At 42.2% G+C, this 21984-nt stretch overlaps 1 protein-coding gene across 1 annotated transcript in view; it reads right to left on the reverse strand.

Moving 5' to 3' along the window:
* NPEPL1 (aminopeptidase like 1) overlaps nt 1-17139 on the reverse strand; it is a 55262-nt gene extending 38123 nt beyond the window's left edge. Inside the window, exons 1-2 of the mRNA XM_033963423.1 lie at nt 16913-17139; nt 15834-16019 (exon numbers count right to left, since the gene is read on the reverse strand). Coding sequence (XP_033819314.1) covers nt 15834-16019; nt 16913-17062 — 336 coding nt within the window. The 5' untranslated portion in view covers nt 17063-17139. The remainder of the gene's footprint in view (nt 1-15833; nt 16020-16912) is intronic.
* Between the last annotated feature and the right edge of the window lie 4845 nt (nt 17140-21984).

A 21984-nucleotide genomic window follows, 5' to 3' on the forward strand; every position in this document is an offset into this window, starting at 1 on the left:
TAAGATTTCACAGGACTGAAGACCTTTTACTAAGGTGCGCTAGCATTTATAGCGCACGCTACGCTTCTAGAACTAACGCCAGCTCAATGCTGGCGTTAAGGTCTAGCGCGCGCTATTCTGCGCATTAAGGCCCTAATGCACCTTTGTAAAAGGAGCCCTTAGAAGATATGAGTAATTTCAGACTGATTCAAATCTTGTCTGAATGCTTCCATTTCATGCACATGGAAGACAGACATTGCAGAAGCACTAGGGTGCTCATCAGCACCAATAAAAAAAACTTAAGAGCTAGATAATCTGCTAATTTTTAGCTGAGTTAGGGCTCCTTTTACAAAGGTGCGCTAGTGTTTTTAGCGCGCGCACTACCCGAAAAACTACCGCCTGCTTTGTAAAAGGAGCATAATCATACACATAATCATACACAAAGAAAACATAATCAGACACAAAGCTAACATCACTTCCAAATTTCAGGATAAAGTGGTCTTTCGCTGGCTCCCACCACATATGCAGCTTTTTAAAAATCCAGCAAATAATAATAAACTTTTATTAATATTGACAGGGGTTGTCATTCAACAGATTACTGGAAATTGGAAAGATTATACTAAACTTAATTATACCTTTTGGTGGAATTCAGTATGTCATATTTACAAGGAAATTATCATAAGTTTAAAAAGATTTGGGGGCCATTGATTACTTATTCTATTGATCAGACATCTTAAACACTTTGGTATTAGATAAGGTATAGGGAGGGTGGGATTGGGAAAGATAATAATTGCTAATTGTTTTATTATTAATAAATGGATGGGTGGGAAGGGATTCTTTTATATTTATATATTTTAAGGATTATAAGTAAGATTGTCAAGTGATTTGTTAAAAATGTTTCTGATTGATTATTATACACTTGTTGTAAGAATTGAAAATGAATAAAGATTAAAAAAAAAAAAAAAAATCCAGCAAAAACACATGTATGTTGTGAAAATGGCCCCAACACATGTAAAGGCCCTAGGGAGGGACTCCAGACTGCAGCTTTTAGATTTTAATTTTTAGGCGGTTACACTTGTTTTATCTTTTCTTCTGATAATGGAGTTCCTTTCTTTTGAGTTTAAATTTGTAAACTGCTCTGCTGTTACTGCGAAGGGCGGTCTATAAGTACTGATAAACATAAGCATAAAGCCCCAGGCAATGTTGCTCTTTTCTGCATGTGTAGGATTGCAAAATGGATGTTCCAGCTGAACATACTGGCACATATATGTGCACTCTTAGGCATCCTTATATGTACTTTACAAAAGCCTCTGTGTTCAGCACATCTTTTTGTAAAATACTGGGGCAAATGTGAAGGTCCTGACCAGGCGGATCCATTTGCCACACAGAGCCCCTATACAAAATGGGGCTTACAATCACATTTTATTTGAGATCACTTTCAAATGGCATAGCCTAGTGCAAGGGTAGGCAATTCCGGTCCTCGAGAGCCGGAGCCATGTCAGGTTTTCAGGATATCCGCAATGAATATGTATGAGATGGATTTGCATGCACTGCCTCCTTGAGATGCAAATCTATCTCATGCATATTTATTGTGGATATCCTGAAAACCTGACCTGGCTCCGGCTCTTGGGGACCGGAATTGCCTACCCCTGGTCTAGTGGTTCGAGCAGTGGGCTGAAAAACAGAGAAGTTAGGAATCAAACCCTGGTTTTCCACTGATGCTCCTTGTGGCCTTAGAAGAGAGAAAATAGCTATTTTTTTTTCTATATTTAGCCTGTCCTCACCATTAAGTCCAGAATAAGACCAAGTAAACAAACTGGTAACATAAAACTATTTCAAACCTATAACCCAGTGTATTGCAAACTGTGTGCCGCGACACGCTGGCAAGGAGGGGAGTCATCCACACCAGCTGCCTGCCTACAGGACATGTCTCTCGCGGTGAGAGGCACGGCCTGTAGAAGTCAGCTGGCGCAGATGACTCTCCTGCTGGCCGACGTCTTTCCTCCTCTCCCAGAACCTCCTGGATCTCTCCACCAGCGGGTCATGGCCAGATGAGCCTCTGCGCATACGCATGACGTCATCATGTCGACGTCCGTGCACTTCCAGGTGCCTTCTTGCTGGGGCACTGGATTTAGTGTGCCGCCGGCCGGAAAGTTTGCGAGACACTGCTATCACCAACTAAGCCAGGAGTAGGAAATTCTGGTCCTCGAGAGCCATAGGCAGGTCAGGTTTTCAGGATATCCACAATGAATATGCATGAGATAGATTTGCATCTCAAGGAGGCAGTGCATGCAAATCCATCTCATACATATTCATTGTGGATATCCTGAAAACCTGACCTGCCTGTGGCTCTCGAGGACCGGAATTGCCTACCCCTGAACTAAGCAGTAAAACAAAATCCTAAACACATAATAAAATTAGCCAAAACATACAATTTGGAGAATCCTTCTAAGACATCTACAGATCAGAAAAAAGTACAATTTTTAAGGTCCTCCTAAATCCCAACAAATCATCTGGACCACAATATCATGCTAGCAGAAATGACACAATACTTGCCTGGTTTAGATCCTATCAGATAAATTCATAATGTTTGGCAGCTCATTGCTGCCTTGGTCACAGACTTACATGGTACAAGTATCCATGCTACCACCTATTTTGTTTAATATCTACCTCAGCACATACACGTTTATTATCTTTCCTATTTTAAAAATATAAACATACATTTTTCCAGTGCAAAGAGATTGATATCCCTGAGGGATTAAGGAACCAATCTTCACAAAGCCCTCCAGTGGAGTTGCTTAACAGGAGCAGTTTGACAAAAACTAAACTTTCTTGGTAGCAGGTATAACTCCTGATGTCTTTCTTTTAGGACATAGATGTTTAATCACCTTCTGAAATGGAGAATACACATCAACTTACCACACCCTTGTGCCACCCAAAACATGCCCCCTTACCATTTGCACGCACTTGGGTTTGAGACGTGTATATCCTGGCTTAGTAAAATAGAGATTTAAACATTTATGTTGCATAAACTTCTAAGCACTGGTCTAAAATATGAACAGGGCTTGTAAAATGAGGGCCCACGTATCTGACCAGTGGTTGAAAAGCAAAAGAAGCTGGTCACACTGAAAATGATCAAAGTCAGAGACAACAAATCCCAGAAGAGGTTAAAGAAAACGATCAAAGTCAGAGACAACAAATCCCAGAAGAGGTTAAAGAAAACAAAACACTGGTATGGTAAAAGGCGACTTTGATGAAATAATTCTTAATAAGACCTAACATGGCCTCATTTTGGCATCCTCCTGCACTGAATATGACAACATCTGCAACAAATGTAAATATGTTAAAACAAGAGTTTAGAAATAACCAAGATTGCTTAATAATTCTAACAAATGCACAATGAACCAGACTGGGTGTACTGACATAGAATAAAACTCACAAAAATCAAGACCTTCTGGAAAACCCTATTGGAAAGATAAATGATTGGCTAGGACATGATATTGGCAAGACATCTGTATTTGCTTATGTTTATATGCAATGTTTATATATTCATGTAATACTCGGTGTCAAATCATTAAAAGTTTAAGACTAAAACAGATGGAAAACATTTTTTAAAAACCAATAATGCTGAACAAATTAACAAAATCACTAGCTAACAAGGAGATATGTAGTAGGTGCATACTTATAAAATCTTTAAGTGATTCAAAGTGAATGAATCAAACAAATGCTTACTGCTGAAATGTTTGTTGGAAAAAAACAAAATAATAATAATAATATATATAAAACAAATGGTATGTCAATAAAAGCAATCAGAACAACTGCAACTGAAAATAAAATTTAAAAAAATTAAAAATCCCAAATATTAGAATGGCTCAATGTACATTGTAATTAAAGGTAAACATCACTTAACTTGCTACTACAAAATGAACACTAGTTTGAACCACCAGAGAAGGCAATGGCTCCGGCTGTCAAATTCTTTCAAAGAAACTTAAAATATACAAAGGTAACATAAAAATAGACTGTTCATTAAAAAAGTGATAATGTAAAAACTGATTGACTGACTGCCATAAAACTAAAGTGTGATATGCTGAGCCTAGAGCCAGGGCTGTGGAGTCGGTAGATAAATGTTCCGACTCCGACTCCTCAGTTTTTTGTACTTCAGACTCCGACTCCGACTCCAGGTACCCGAAATTTCCTCTGACTCCTCGACTCCGACTCCACAGCACAGGTTAATTTTCAAATCGTTAAGATGGAATATCAAGTTGAGAAAAATTAGCATTTTCGACACCACCTTCTTTTTGCTTTTAATCAAGGTTCTAAGGCCGCAGAAGCTGCTCGCAACATTTGTGCTGTGTATATAGTGCATGCTATAGCTGAAAGAATCGCTCGTGATTGGTATGCCAAGTTCAAAAATGGAGTCAGTAGATAAATGTTCCGACTCCGACTCCTCAGTTTTTTGTACTTCTGACTCCGACTCCGACTCCAGGTACCCGAAATTTCCTCCGACTCCGACTCCTCGACTCCGACTCCACAGCCCTACCTAGAGCAGCTGCTTTTTGTATAGCAGGTGTTAAAATGTGGAACACATTGATGGGGCAATTATGCCTATGTGCCAAAAGATTGAAATTAAAAAAACAACTATCGAAAATGCAGCTATTTGTATCTGCTTTCAAGTAAGGAATGATTTCTTTTTTTTTTTTTTAATTCTTTATTCAGTTTTAACTCTCGCAACAAGTGTACAAAATTCAATCAGATTAAGGAATGATTTCTATTTGTACAGGCAATAGATGAAAGTGGGCAAGAAATGTCATGAAGACTCAGCTTTCTATGTTTTATATGAGGAATATAATACTTTAAAGATAAAATAAAACACAATAAATTTATCTTAGACAAGGAGGTGATAATTGCAAGTTCCCACACAGGCATAAACTAGTAGGTGGGGGTTGTGTATATACGAAGGACAATTATAGAGACCACCCCCGTCAAAAGAAAAGATGTGATAGTAGTAAAGACTGCAACATAAGCAATATCAGCAACTCATTTCTTAGTATTGCAACGGAAAGTGAAACAAAACAAAAATCCATACGAAAAAGGAGATTATCGCTGAAAAATAGCTGGAAAGCAATGATCACAAATGCTCGCAGTCTAAGCAACAAAGTTCATGATCTGCAAGCCCTGATGTTAGAGGCAGAACTAGATATTGTCGCTATCACAGAGACATGGTTCAGTGAATCACATGGATGGGATGCAAACTAGAGAATGACACGGTGACGGTTTACCCGCGGCCACCGCATTTAAGCCGCGGGTCACCGCCGAAAACGGGGAAGAAAACTAGCAGTCACCGACCGCGGAAACGGTGAACAGGTTTGTCCCCGCGGGCCAATGTACCCCCTTCTAGGAACCGCTATTTACCTGTGTTTCACCGTGCTCCTCATTTGTCAGATCAACCCTTCCTGCCAATCGCAGCAGAAGGGTACCCAACCCCTCCTGCCGGTCCTCCCAATGGCCTCCCCTAAGATCGCCGGCAGGAGGGTACCCAACCCCTCCTGCTGGACCCCCCCCCAACGAACCCTCCCACCCCGGAACCCCCTTAGTCTTACTTTCCAAGTTGGACCGGACAGCTCCTCGCTCGTCTGGCCAGCAGGCCTGCCTCCGTCCAAATGAGGCGGGCCCGCCCCTCCCCTCCCCTGCCTAACCCACAGGATCCTAGGGCCTGATTGGCCCAAGCACCTAAGGCCCCTCCTATAGCGGGAGTGGCTTTAGGTGCCTAGACCAATCAGGCCCTAGGATCCTGTGGGTTGGGCAGGGTAGGGGCGGGCCCGCCTCATTTGGACGGAGGCAAGCCTGCTGGCCATACGTGTGAGGAGCCGTCCGGTCCAACTTGGAAAGTAAGACTAAGGGGGTTCCGGGGTGGGAGGGTTCGTTGGGGGGGGGGTCCAGCAGGAGGGGTTGGGTACCCTCCTGCCGGCGATCTTAGGGGAGGCCATTGGGAGGACCGGCAGGAGGGGTTGGGTACCCTTCTGCTGCGATTGTCGGGAGGGCCGTTGGGGGGGTCTACAGGAGGGGTTGGGTGCCCTCCTGCCGTGATCGCTGGGGGGAGGGGAGACTTGCAGCCGTAGCCGCGGTCACTATGCTAATCACGGCAGCATTTAAAGTACATGTCGTGTTTGTTTTTGCATTGCTAGCCCCAGGGGTGGTGGAAGATTAGTGATTGAAAAACTGTATGAAAAATAACTATTTTAAATTTAGTGATCAAAATGTGTCAGTTTTGAGAATTTTTATTAATTAATTTTTTCTCTGCGTGTTTTGTTTTTGTATAGTTATTAACTAATATTTAACTAAGTTTTAAAGTTTTAAAGAATGTTTCCTTTATACGTAAATAAAGAAAAGTGAATGGGATTGCAGTGGCGGTGACGGGGCGGTGAAGAGGATGGTGAGACGGGGACGGGGCGGTGACGGGGATGGTGAGACGGGGACGGGGCGGTGACGGGGATGGTGAGACGGGGACGGGGCGGTGACGGGGACCAATTTTTTCACCGTGTCATTCTCTAATGCAAACATACCGGGATATAATCTTTTTAGGAAGGACAGAGATGGTCAAAAAGGTGGAGATCAATATCGAAGCGACCAAAATGCAAGGGACCTGGGGAGAGGAAGAAGCGATATGGATTGCTCTGAAAAGAGAAGATGGAACTTCTATCTACGTGGGTGTAGTCTACAGACCTCCGACTCAATTGCAGCAAATTGATAAGGATCTGATTGTGGATATCCAAAAGTTTGGAAAGAAAGAGGAGGTTCTGCTGTTGGGAGATTTCAACCTGCCGGATGCAGACTGGAATGTTCCGTCTGCGGAATCGGAAAGAAGTAGGGAGATTGTGGATGCCTTTCAAGAGGCTCTGCTCAGACAAATGGTGACAGAACCCACAAGGGAAAAAGCGATATTGGATCTGGTTCTCACAAATGGAGAGAGTATCTCTAATATTCGAGTGGGTGCTCACCTGGGTAGTAGCGATCATCAAACGGTTTGGTTTGATATAACGGCTAAAGTGGAGAGCGGCCGCATGATACTTAAAGTCCTAGATTTCAAACGTACGGACTTTAATGCAATGGGAAAGTACCTGAAGAAAGAGCTGTTAGGATGGGAGGACATAAGAGAAGTGGAAAGACAGTGGTCTAAGCTGAAAGGAGTGATAAAAATGGCTACGGACCTTTATGTGAAGAAAATCAATAAAAACAAGAGAAAAAGGAAGCCAATATGGTTCTCCAACCTAGTGGCTGAGAAAATAAAGGCGAAAGAGTTGGCATTCGTGAAATATATAAAAAACCAAGAAGAGGAGAGCAGAAAAGACTACAGGGTGAAACTGAAAGAAGCCAAGAGAGAGATACGTCTGGCAAAAGCACAGGCGGAAGAACAAATGGTTAAAAATGTAAAAAAAGGAGACAAAAATTTTTTCAGATATATTAGAGAAAGGAGGAAGATGAAAAATGGAATTGCTAGGCTAAAAGATGCTGGGAACCAATATGTGAAGAGTGATGAGGAGAAAGCAAATGTGCTAAACAAATACTTCTGTTCTGTGTTCACAGAAGAAAATCCTGGAGAAGGACCGAGATTGTCTGGCAAAGTTACACGAGAAAATGGAATAGATTCTGCGCCGTTCACGGAGGAGGATGTTTATGAGCAATTTGAAAAACTGAAGGTGGACAAAGTAATGGGACCAGACGGGATCCATCCCAGGATACTAAGGGAGCTCAGAGAGGTTCTGGCGAGTCCTATTAAAGACTTGTTCAACAAATCTCTGGAGACGGGAGTGATTCCTGGGGACTGGAGGAAAGCGGATGTGGTCCCTATTCATAAAAGTGGTCACAGGGATGAAGCAGGAAACTACAGGCCGGTGAGCCTCACTTCAGTTGTTGGAAAAATAATGGAAGTGTTGCTGAAAGAAACGATAGTGTACTTCCTTGAATCTAATGGGTTACAGGATTTAGAAGATTTAGAATCAGAAAATAATATTAAATATTGAACTAGGCCAGTTACTGGGCAGACTTGCACGGTCTGTGTCTGTGTATGGCCGTTTGGTGGAGGATGGGCAGGGGAGGGCTTCAATGGCTGGGAGGGTGTAGATGGGCTGGAGTAAGTCTTAACAGAGATTTTGGCAATTGAAACCCAAGCACAGTACCGGGTAAAGCTTTGGATTCTTGCCCAGAAATAGCTAAGAAGAAAAATTACAAAAAAAAAAATAAATTTAAATTGAATCAGGTTGGGCAGACTGGATGGACCATTCGGGTCTTTATCTGCCGTCATCTACTATGTTAGGATCCGAGGCAACATGGCTTTACAAAAGGTAAATCATGCTAAACGAACCTGATTGAATTTTTTGATTGGGTGACCAGAGAGCTGGATCGAGGACATATGCTAGATGTAATTTACTTGGATTTCAGGAGGCTGTTGAACAAACTTGAAGGGCTGAAGTTAGGACCCAAAGTGGTGAACTGGGTCAGAAACTGGCTGTTGGACAGACGCCAGAGGGTGGTGGTTAATGGAAGTCGCTCGAAGGAAGGAAAGGTGAGTAGTGGAGTCCCTCAGGGTTCAGTGCTGGGGCCAATCCTGTTCAATATGTTTGTGAGTGACATTGCTGAAGGGTTAGAAGGAAAAGTGTGCCTTTTTGCAGATGATACCAAGATTTGTAACAGAGTAGACACCGAAGAGGGAGTGGAAAATATGAAAAAGGATCTGCAAAAGTTAGAGGAATGGTCTAATGCCTGGCAACTAAAATTCAATGCAAAGAAATGCAGAGTAATGCATTTGGGGATTAATAATAGGAAGGAACCGTATATGCTGGGAGGAGAGAAGCTGATATGCACGGACGGGGAGAGGGACCTTGGGGTGATAGTGTCCGAAGATCTAAAGGTGAAAAAACAGTGTGACAAGGCAGTGGCTGCTGCCAGAAGGATGCTGGGCTGTATAAAGAGAGGCGTAATCAGTAGAAGGAAGAAGGTGTTGATGCCCCTGTACTGGTCATTGGTAAGGCCCCACTTGGAGTATTGTGTTCAGTTTTGGAGACCGTATCTGGCGAAGGACGTAAGAAGACTTGAGGCGGTCCAGAGGAGGGTGACGAAAATGATAGGAGGCTTGCGCCAGAAGACGTATGAGGAGAGATTGGAAGCCCTGAATATGTATACCCTAGAGGAAAGGAGAGACAGGGGAGATATGATTCAGACGTTCAAATACTTGAAGGGTATTAACGTAGAAAGGATATAAACTCTATAGAAGAGATAGGATTGGGCAAAAAGGGGGAGGTATTGCCCTGTATGTCCAAGAAGAAATAGAGTCTGTTAGAGAAGGAGAGACAGAAGTAAATGGTAAACTAGAGTCACTCTGGATAAAGATTCCTGGACAAAAGGAAGCAGACACACAAATTGGACTTTATTATCGACCCCCGGGACAGACTGAAGAAACAGACCAGGAAATGATGGAGGAAATTAATCGTAGATGTAAATCGGGAAATACGACGATCATGGGTGACTTCAACTTTCCGGGGATCAATTGGAAATTGGCAACGTCAAACTGTGGAAGGGAGTTGAAATTCCTTGAAATGTTAGGAGATTGCTTCCTTGAACAAATGGTAGGAGAACCGACAAGAGGAAATGCAATCCTGGACTTGATCACAAATGGCATTACTGGTAGGGCAGCAGATGTAGAAGTTACGGCCCCGCTAGGGACAAGTGATCACAATATGATCAATTTTACCATTGGCATCGGAAGGGGGAAACCAATTAAAACTGGAACCATGACCTTTAACTTCAAAAGAGGAAATTACGACAGCATGAGAACTATGGTTAGAAAACGGCTCAAGAAGGGCAAAGCGGACATCCAAACAGTTGATCAAGCATGGTCTCTACTGAAAAACACCATCACAGAATCTTCACATACCGAAGATATCCAAAGGAAGGCGAAAAAAGAACAAAGGAGAACCAGCCTGGTTATCCAAAGAGGTGAAAGATGCAGTGAGGGAGAAGAGGAACTCGTTTAAAAAATGGAAACGAGAAAAAACGACGGAAGCCTGGAACTGTCACAAAATCGACCAAAAAAAGTGTCATAAAGTGGTAAGAGACGCCAAAAAAGTCTATGAGGAAAAGATAGCGCATGAAGCCAAAAACTTCAAGCCTTTTTTTAGATATATAAAAGGAAATAAACCAGCAAGAGAGGCAGTGGGCCATCTCGACGACCAGGGAACGAAAGGGTCAATTAAAGAGGACAAACAGGTTGCCGATAGGTTAAATTCATTCTTTGCCTCAGTCTTCACAAACGAGGACATTACAACAGTGCCAACCACAGGGAAGATATTCACCGGGGGCATGACGTTGGACATGATATACTTTCAGATTGACAAACTAAAAAGCGACAAATCCCCTGGACCGGATGGAATTCACCCAAGAGTATTAAAGGAACTTAAGGTGGAAATTGGTGAATTATTACAATCTGTAGCTAATATGTCCATTAGAACTGGGCAAATACCAGAAGACTGGAGGATAGCAAATGTCATCCCAATTTTCAAAAAAGGATCAAGAGGTGATCCAGGAAACTACTGACCTGTGAACCTCACAGGTTCCAGGGAAGATAATCGAAACACTGATAAAAGATAACATTGTACAACATTTGGAGGATCACAATTTAATAAGGGCTAGTCAACACGGCTTCAGAAAAGGGAAGTCATGTTTGACAAATTTACTACAATTCTTTGAGAAAGTGAACAAACAATTGGACAGTGGAGATCCAGTGGATATAATTTACTTGGACTTCCAGAAAGCGTTTGACAAGGTCCCACATGCAAGGCTTATGAAGAAACTACTAAGCCATGGAATAGGAGAAGTGCATAGATGGATCGGCAAATGGCTAGAAAACAGAAGGCAGAGGGTTAGCATAAATGGGAAATTCTCGGATTGGGAGAAAGTGACTAGCAGCGTGCCCCAGGGCTCGGTTCTTGGGCCTATCTTGTTCAATATTTTTATAAATGACCTAGAAGAGGAAACAACATGCAATATAATAAAGTTTGCAGATGATACAAAACTATGTCGGGTGGTTGGCTCTCAAAGGGACTGCGAGGACCTCCAGAAAGATTTGAACTAGCTGGAAACGTGGGCGACAAAGTGGCAGATGAACTTTAACATAAACAAATGCAAGGCGATGCATCTAGGAAGGAAAAACAAAGAACACGAGTATAAGATGTTGGGGGTGACATTAGCAAAATGCGAACAAGAAAGGGATTTGGGGGTGCTGATTGACAGTACCCTAAAGCCATCGGTACAATGTGCGGCGGCGGCGAAGAAAGCAAACAGGATGTTAGGCATAATTAAGAAAGGGATCACGAGTAGATTGGAAGATGTCATAATGCCACTTTATAGAACAATGGTCAGACCGCACTTAGAATATTGTGTCCAACACTGGTTTCCATACCTCAAGAGGGATATAACTCTGTTGGAGAAAGTGCAGAGGCGAGCCACGAAACTTGTCAAAGGAATGGAGCATTTGAGCTACAAAGAACGACTCAGGAAACTGGGATTGTTTACCCTCGAGAAGAGAAGACTAAGAGGGGATTTGATAGAGACTTTTAAAATATTAAAAGAATTTGATATAATAGACCAACATTTTCTGATGTGACACGGACAAGAGGTCATAGCCTGAAACTGAGCGGCAGCAGGTTCAGGACAAATGTCAGGAAGTTCTGTTTCACACAGCGAGTGGTGGGTGCTTGGAATGCACTCCCGGAGGAGGTTGTGGCGGAGACTACTGTACTGGGATTCAAGCGCAGGTTGGATGCACACCTTCTTGCATATCATATTGAGGGATACGGTAAAGTCGGGTCTCCAGAAAGGAGTACCTAAATGGGCCGCCGCGTGTGCGGAGCACCGGACTAGATGGACCTCGGTCTGATCTGGTGAAGGCATTTCTTATGTTCTTATGTTAACAAAATCTTTTCCAGAGAAAGGAAAATGGTAAAACCAGAGGACATAATTTGAGGTTGAGGGGTGGTATATTCAGGGGCAATGTTAGGAAATTCTACTTTACAGAGAGGGTAGTGGATGCCTGGAATGCGCTCCCGAGAGAGGTGGTGGAGAATAAAACTGTGACTGAGTTCAAAGAAGCGTGGTATGAACACAGAGGATTTAGAATCAGAAAATAATATTAAATATTGAACTAAGGCCAGTACTGGGTAGACTTGCACGGTCTGTGTCTGTATATGGCCGTTTGGTGGAGGATGGGCTGGGGAGGGCTTCAATGGCTGGGAGGGTGTAGATGAGCTGGAGTAAGTCTTAACAGAGATTTCGGCAGTTGGAACCAAAGCACAGTTCAGGGTAAAGCTTTGGATTCTTGCCCAGAAATAGCTAAGAAGAAAAAATTAAAAAATTTAAATTGAATCAGGTTGGGCAGACTGGATGGACCATTCGGGTCTTTATCTGTCGTCATCTATTATGTTACTATGTTAGTAGCCAAGATACTATGTTAGGAGCCAAGTAGCTCCTAGTTAAGTATTTGGGACCACTTCAGGCTGCCTGATTTATTTCCTGAGAAAATTAAGGCATAAAATAGTCTTCGATCTTTGATACTCCTCCCTCAATGATTGTGGACTAACAGTTGATAGAATGATATAATTAACCTTTATGCTATTTTCATATGCGATTTAATGTTTGATTGATAATTTCATTATGATTATGTTACCATAAAATTGAAATTCAATAAAGATAAATTTTTTAAAAAATAAAACACAATACAGATACACTTCCCCCTCCCCATTCGCGGTTTCGGCAATCGCGATTTCACATATTCGCAATTTTTTGGAGAGGGGGAAAAAAAGACACCCCCCCATAGTTTAGCTTTACCCCCGGCATCCCGGCCTTACCTGGAGGTCTAGCGGGCTTTCGCGGCAGGAGCGATCTTCCAACGGTCCTGCCCCATGTAGATCACCAATAGGAAATGGCTGTGGGGAGTTCCCGTCGTAGTCTCGAGAGACTACGGGAACTCACGGCAGCCATTTCCTATTGGCGATCTGCACGGGGCAGGAGCGTAGGAAGATCGCTCCTGCCCCGAAAGCCCGCTAGACCTCCAGGTAAGGCCAGGATGCCAGAGGGAAGGTGGGAGGGAGGCGGGGTGGGTCAGAGCCAGACCAGAAGATATTCGCGGTCCGGCTCTGCCCCTATCCCCCGCGAATCCAGAGGGAGAAGTGTACATGTATACAAGACTATGGGCTCCTTTTACAAAGGTGCGTTAGGGCCTTAACGCGCATGCACGTTAGCCGCTACCGCCTCTTCTTGAGCAGACGGTAGTTTTTCGGGTAGCGTGCCCTAAAAGCGCTAGCACACCTTTGTAAAAGGAGCCCTATATTTAGTTGAATAGGCCAAACTCCTTAGGAGGTGTGTAAATATTGTGCAATAGTAAACCTAATATCAGATGTGAAGATAGGTAGGACGATTGATTTGGTATGAACATATACATATAAGTAGGACAATGAATGCGCCGGTAACATAAGTAGGATGATTGATTATGCCATATTTATGCTGGTATTAATAACTCTGTATTGTAATACCTTTTATGGAAGCTCATGCAAATCGCTCTGAATTGACATCCCAGTCATTAGCAGCGGTATATAACAATAAACAATATGGAAGCCATCTAGATATAGACCAGGGGTCTCAAAGTCCCTCCTTGAGGGCCGCAATCCAGTCGGGTTGTCAGGATTTTCCCAATGAATATGCATGAGATCTATGTGCATGCACTGCTTTCAATGCATATTCATTGGAGAAATCCTGAAAACCCGACTGGATTGCGGCCTTCAAGAAGGGACTTTGAGATCCCTGATATAGACAGTATATAAATTTTAAAAATCAAGCAACTCTTTTTCTTGGGTTCGACTGATTCCAACTCTGACTCATATGAGGATTTAAAATTTTAAATCCTGGATCAAAGGTACTGGTAAATAATTTATATTTACCAGTACTTTAGATCAAGGACAAAAACATTATCTGCCTCTTTTACAAAGCCGCGCTAGCGGCTGCTTTGTGGCAACAGCCCCGAAGCCCTTAAAATCTCTATAGGCTTTGGGGCCGCTAGCACAGGGCAGCCGCTAGCATGGCTTTGTAAAAGGAGCCCTATACACACACACAGTATATAAAATAATAAATTTGCCTTATATTACAATGTAAGTTTTTATTTTGAAGCTGGAGTTGGAACCGGTACATTTTTACCAATGCCGACTCCAAAGCCATGGTTCGGAGAATGTGCAAACGACCATGGTTATTAATGGCAAAATAAGCACTATAGAAATTGATAAGTAGAATAAAAGTTTACTGCAATAGCTGAAGAATGAACAAACACATGGGACAAGCCCAGATCTATATTACTGTATGTCCTGCTAAAATATCACATCCTAACCAATCATGAATGTTTACAATAGAGTTTTCCAGAAAGATGCTATTTGTGAGCTTTGTTCTATGTCGATAGATAAAGTACGGTTCACTGTATGTCTGTGGAACTTGTCAGAGATGTGGTTAATGTAGCTGGTTTTAAAAATGGTTTGGCCAAGTTCCTGGAGGAAGAATCCATAGTCTCCTACTGAGACAGACATGGGGAAGCCACTGCTTGCCCTGGGATCAGTAGCATGGAATGCTGCTACTATTTGGGCTTCTGCCAGGTACTTGTGACCCGGATTGGCCACTGTTGGAAACAGAATACTGGGCTAGATGGACCATTGGTCTGACCCAGTATGGCTAGTCTTATGTAAACAAACTGGGCTAGTTTTAAACTATTGTTTTAACATATTTACCTTTGCTATGGATGTGGTCATACCCCCGATGTAGGTGGGTGCCAAAATGTGGCTGTTTCACATCTTGTAACAAAAAACAAAAAATTAAATGGTTGTTCTATTGGAAAAACATACATATATTGAAAACTATTAAGAATCAAAAACGACTGTGGACTGTAACCTAAAGTCATTAATCAATTAAAGAATTAATGAATACAGGATTAAATTTTTATATGCAAGGACAAGCCTCAGATTTTGGAGTAAATCCTCCCATTCTGGGATTTCTTCAAGAGAAAGAGACCATCTTTTCTCATACTCCTTATAACATCACCGGCTGAGCCCCACCTCCCTACCAGATAAATTAATTCTTATTAATATACTACTTCCTTTAATTCATAAATCTCACTTTTATTTCATTCACTGTTTATTAGTTTTTTATTGTTTAAATAATCTAATAGGTAAAGTTCAAATATAAAAAACTCTTATTTCTATGATATGGGATTCATATGTCCTCTACAAAAGTCCACAAGCCAATATATGTATATGTTTCACGTCTTGTGTATTATTTTGTCAATAAAATCACCTTTTACCATGCTGGTGTTTTGTATTTTTTGCTCTCTTTTGTTACTTGTTATCTCTGAGTTTGATAACCGATGGCTGGTTGAGTCCAGCATCCTGTGCTTGAGAGCAGCCAGTCTGGGTCACATGAAAGTATCCAACAGATTTTAAAGAGAGGATCCATTTCCTTGTTGCTCAGTCCAAAAAGTAGTGACAATTCCACAGGTTTCCCCATTTTGCACATTATCCACTTAGTCAAGTTTTTCTTTTCACTATTGGAATGAAGCTGAAGTAACTGAGAATGATCCACAGGGAATAAGTACAGAACACATTAAAATACTTTATAGGCTCCATAATCTTACCTGATTAAGGAAAACCCCTTTTATTTACATCTCCACCATCCCTCCCCCAAACAAATAAAAACCAAAACATTTATCCGAACTGTAAAACTGGATAGAAAGACAACGCACCAGTCAGTTCAGGTCTGATTCCACTTACAATGATAGATCTACTGGTGCCTCCAGGCAGGCAGCTACGAATCAGGCGGGTGATAAACTGAGCTGCTGAGGGGCTGTTGTGTCGACTGACTCGGGAAGGCAGCACCCCAACGATGGCATAATTCAGGTACAGGGGGCAACTGTCCGTTGGGTTTGGACTCATAGAGCTCAAGGCAGCCTGCCAGGTCTGAAGATGGTATAGGACAAAATATCAATTAGATTTTTTTAAAGTTTGAATATTAAAATACAAATGTTAAGATTTTTTTTTTTTTAAGAGTGCAATTTTGACAGGTACCCGCTTCCCTTGTTTTTACCACTGAATTCTATAGTGAGGAATAGAGATTCTATAGGAGACAGTATCTTGTAGAGAATTAAAAGGAGGGGGAGGGGGATTAATACATGTGAGTTGGGTCAGCAAGCAAACTACATGGCAAGTAATGGCATGATGTTATTAGAATATCTGGAACAGGTCGATTTGGTCCTGGTTTTGCCCACTGCTTGTATGGACCGGTAGTTCTGATTTCCCCTACAAGTCTGTGCGTGTGGTGGAGCAAACCAGGCCTATCTTTGATTACCTGAAATTGACTAATAACTTCATCTATAAGGGAAGTCCAGACTCATCAGGGACCTATGAGGTGGGCATTGGGGACCCTATGAGCTGTTAGGTGAGAGTCAAAAGCTCAACGGGGGCTATATGGAGCTGGGGTGGGGGAGAAGGCTGAGGACGGGGTCCTGCAATCATCTGCCCTAGGGGAGGGGGAATGAGGGACAGGCATAGTTAATATGGTAAGAGAGTTAGGGCCCAACACAGATAATGCGGGGGACAAGGGTAAGCATAGATAGGCCAGACACGGATAATATGGAGGGGGTGGGTGAAATTAGGGTTAGGCAAAGATGATATAGAGGGTGAAGAGAGTCTGGGCCAGACAAAGGATGATACTGGGAGGGGCAAATAACATGGGGAAAAGGGAGAAGAATCAGAGACAGGCACATATAATACTGGGGTGGGGGGAGGCGATGCGGAGAGACCATACAGAGGAACAGCATCTTGAAGCCGGGCAAACCCCTCCCCTCACTCGCCTCCTCCGTAACCCTGGGCTGCAACTTTCCCTTGATCTGGCTCCAGGCCACCCGGTGCAGGTTGGGCAGCTGGCCGAGCAGCAGCAGCGGCCGGCTCCGGGGATCCGCTTCCCCAGCGCTGGCCCGAAACTCAACCTGCACGTTCGCCATCTTGCCGCTGACAGCTGCAACCGCACTCTCTCGCGAGATCGGCTGCGGCCCTGGACGCCGAAACTCGCGAGATTTGACGCGGCGGCGGCACTTCCTCAATATCCCTTCGCGAGACGTTGGTGGGATTAAGTGACTGTCCGGACCGAAGAGAGACAATGACTTCGCGCTGCTGTTTCCCCCCCCCCCCCCCCCAAAAAAAAAAAAAAAAAATGTAGTAATCGATTTATAAAGCAGCACTATTTGTGTTTGAACCACTTACAAAGCTCCCTAGCGTGCTGTTTATTTTTATTTTTCTAGACGTTAATGGCAATATAGTTTCATCTCTTTTTTTTTTTTTTTTTTATAATCGTGCAGTGGTGTGTTTCGTCTAGTCACTCTGCCTTGGCACTTTCTATTAGCGATTTAAATGTATAGAAAAGGGTTTAAATATAACACTGCATTGTTATGAAAAAAAAAAAAAAGGGGGGAGGGGAAGGGAAATGAAATAGTTCCCGTTCTCTAGAACCTCCCGAAAATATGGTGACTGCCATACAATTGGGAGTAAATGCTCGGGCCTGAAAATTTCCCTCCATTTAGGGCCAGGTTCTCAAAACAAATACTGTATCTGCCTTTAACAGCCGATTAAATAGGATCCAGCTGATTTAGCATGCACGTATTTTATGGGCGTATTTTACGGGCTTAGGGAGGTCTTTTCCAAGTTTTCCAGCAGTCTCCAATACTGCCATGCAAATATAGTATAACCAGGCCATTACTCTAGAAATGATCACACCCTGTGATTCTTAACCTGTTGTACCACATTTGTATCCAAAATTTACCAATAGGGCAGAGTTATCATTGCCTTACTTTGTGATCAGTGTCTGAGCACTAATTGGCTCAGGTACTGACAGGAAAGGCTTGACATCTGAGACAACCCCCCCCCCCCCCCCCCAAAAAAAAAATAAAAATTTTGAAGTTTGGCCAGAGAGATGCCCACCAAACACACATCCCAACACCGGAAGAGATACCCACTAGAGAATAACACAGGGACAAATTTTTCTCCATCCCCAAGGGAACTCATTTTCCGATCCAGTCCCTGCCTCATTCCTGCAAGCTCTCCCCTCATCTACACAAACCTCAAACACTTATGATTTTAAAGTGTTCAAGGCTTGTGTAGTTAAGGCAGAGCTTACAGGACAGGGACAGTAACAAAACTCACAGCGACGGAACAGGGAAATTGAGTTCCTACAGGGACAAATTTGTCCCTGTCATTCTCTAATGCCCATTCTCTCCCCGCCAAGCAACCCCTCCAACACCCTTTCTGCAGCATGAGAGATGTCCATACTATATTACCACCCTCCCCCTCTGGGCAGCTGACTCGACTCTGCAAAATGGTGGGCTTTCCCACCGTGACAACAGCCCCAAACCTTTTAAATCTCTATGGGCTTCGGGGCCGCTAGCGCAGCTTTGTAAAAGAGGCCGTATATGAGATTAAAAGTAAGGGAGCAAGAGGAGATCCCTGTGAACCAAAGATAAGTGGTAGCCACCTCTTGAGAAATTCCCTTCTTTTTGTTTACTGTGTTAATATCTGTCCATCAGAAAAGCCTCTTGTAGAATTAGAGAATAGGTAAGCTCTGGACCACATTGCCAGAGGTTGTGGTAAGAGCAGATAGCGTAGTTAGTTCTATGAAAGATTTGGACAAGTTCCTAGAGGAAAAGTCCATAGTCTGTTATTGAGAAAGGCAGGGGGGGAAGCCACTGCTTGCCCTGGATCGGTCGCATGGAATATTGCTACTCTTTGGGTTTTGGCCACATACTAGTGACCTGGATTGGCCACCGTGGGAATGGGCTACTGGGCTTGATGGACCATTGGTCTGACCCAGTAAGGATGTTCTTATGACTTAGTAGTAATGCCAGGAAATTCTTTTTTCACAGAGGATGATCTGCAGAGTTACGATTCACTACTGTTTTTAGTCTTAATCCATGTATTGAAACACGGACTGTGTTGGGTCCATATCTCCCAACGATTTGGGTTCTAGATACATTTTACATGGATTATTAATTTGTATATTTTTAAATAAATCCTGCATCTTGAACATCACCATCTCTGCAGAGTTTTTGTTTTCGTTGAAAATAAAAGACAATACATAAAAGGGACTTGTATATCGCCTTTTTGTGGCTTTGGCATTCAAAGCAGTGGGTGCTGGAGGATTAAGTGACTTGCCCAGGGTCACAAGCAGCAGCACTACCAGTGAGAATACTGAGTATCTCTAATTAGAAATAGAATGGTATTAAAAATGAAACAAATGGTTGCATGTGTGTTTTTGATGTGTTGAGTGGTACTTAGATGGCAACTCCAGCTGTGAAGAACTAAGGCTGGGGCCAGGCAGACTTGTCCCCTGTATCTGGCAAGCTGGTTTAGGATGGGCTTTTGACGGAAATGCCAGTAAATTGGAATATGAGGACAGTGCCGGGCAGACTTTTTATGGTCTGTGTTCCACAAATGACAAGATGGATTCAGATAGGTTGGAATGGGCATGGACCGCAACTCCAGTAGTTAGAACCTAAGGACAGTGTCGGGTGGACTTCTATTAGCCTATAAATGCCAAAATGGCACTGATTGTGTATTTTTATATCACATTCATTGTTGGCTTAATCAATCATGAATGGATGCTGAATTTGTGAGTGTGACTGTTGAGCAGACAGGATGGACCATTCAAATCTTCATCTGCCATCACCGACTGTTATTATGCTGCAATTAGCCAGAGGCTTGCAGAGAGAAAGAAGCAGCAAAGGGAAGAGATACTGGGAGGTGGACAGCAGTGTTAAAAATATTTGATATAGCTCACAGGGAGGGAGGGGGATGGGTGCATCTACAGGGTTGTAAAATTTTATATAAAAACATGCATTATATACATGTAAAATACAGCATTTAATGCTAAGCCATGTTCAGGCATTAGTACCAAATATTTGGGACATGACCAGCTAAGAGTATGCAATCCTTGCACCAGGACCCCACTGACTTATTTCTGACCCACAATATAAAGCAGCCTTTTAATATGAATACTTAACAAGTAATTACAAAACAGTAACTACACCACATCTATCAGATTGTGGTATGTACATCATTCAACACTTCAATAATTTTATTTTTAATAGTTTATTCATACAGTACATTACAAACAAACCAGGTTAACAGACTAAAATGGAACAAAATATAGTAATTTCAAAGCAAAAAGATCCCTTATATTTTACTCTGCAGATACCAGCTAAGAGCTGGCACATTAACAATGCAAAGTCCAAAACTATTTTAAAAATTGTATGGACATAAAATCATCAAAATGCTTTTCTCAGACAACATAGTAGATACAATTCTAGAACTGGAACTGAGTCAGTGCATGCAATAAAGTCTTCATCAAACCCTACATACACAAAAGACAGTACCTCAAAATGTGTCCAAACCACATCAGATTCTTGGTATGGATATGCAAAACCAATTCAAGTATTTTACAGGCCTAGTGATAGCATCTACAACATTAGTCTTCAGTCTCAGCCCAAGTATGGCCACCCAGTCAGCTTTTCAGGATATCCCTAATGGATATGCTTGAGTTTGTACATAATTCATACATGCACATGATCCTGAAAACCTGACCTGTTGGTGTCCCCACAAGGGCTGGGAATAAAAACCAAAGTGCTACAGGTATTTCTGCTGTTCCCTCTCAGTAGACAGTGCCAAATCTAGCACTGCAATTAACTAGCAGGAAACCACCACCATTAGATCAGGGCAGATTCGGGTACAGTGCACCACGAGGTAGACCTAGAGTTTGCTAACATCCAACTGAACACTGTATCTGAAATTACTGCATCATTTACAGAGCATTAGAATGTAAAAGTGGCCTGCATCTATAAGTAAATATACATATTCATTAAGGAAATGTAATATCACTTCTAGATTTCTCCATTTGGCATTATTGTTATAAGAAATCTCCAGTTAATGTGAAATTGAATTCTTCTGGGATCTTTTAGCAATCTGGATTGGCTGCTGTTAGAAACAAGATGCTGGGCTTGATGAACCTTTAGTCTGACTAAGCATGGCAATTTTGAATGACTGAAGATATCATTTCATTATGCATAATATAGCAAGATACCACCTGGGGTGAAGATTAATTTAATCCTATTATTTATAATCCACCTTTATGAGGTAGTTTGGTATTTCTTGTAATCATGATTGCCCAAACAATGACACATACAATAACTGCATTCTGGTTTCACCCTTTATAGGCCTCCATGATTTAGGGAGCCACTTCTGTACCTACAGTCTTAAGTTAGTAGGCCATTTTTTTTCACCATGCACAATAAAAGCAAAACATGCAACTTGGAGCCAACATTTTAGAATGATCTCTCCCTGGAATGTTGCAAAACCAGAACCATCTAGTAAATTGACAAAATTATACCTAATTCAGTATTTTCCTACAGCAGAAACCACCAGATATCTCTGTTCTCACTAGGCCAGAAGCAAAAACCAAAGAGAGGTAAAGCAAAGGGATCCCAGCTTTTCAGACTATATGAGGGGCCACTGAAAAGTTCTCAGCCCAACCAAGAAGAGAACGATATGGAGCTAAGAAACATAGAAGTTACTCCAAACTTTTCATTTCAATGTTATGAAAGTAAACAAAAAGTGGTAAGAAAAGTTTGGAATAACTTCTGTTTCATGACTCCATATCATTCTCTTCTTGGCTGGGCTGAAATCTTTTCAGCAGCCCCTCGTACATATCACACATTATAGATAGCTTCATAAAATTAGTATTTCAATTTAACTCATGATCTTAAGGTAAGGGTCCTTTCAAAAAAAAAAAAAAAATAGCAGCTTTTGCTGTAATTACAATTCAATAAATTACACTATACACAAAAATTCCAGAAGCATGTTTCATAAAGCTCAGTCTTGC

The sequence above is a fragment of the Geotrypetes seraphini genome, chromosome 11, assembly GCF_902459505.1.
Source record: "Geotrypetes seraphini chromosome 11, aGeoSer1.1, whole genome shotgun sequence".
Lineage (NCBI taxonomy): Eukaryota > Metazoa > Chordata > Amphibia > Gymnophiona > Dermophiidae > Geotrypetes > Geotrypetes seraphini.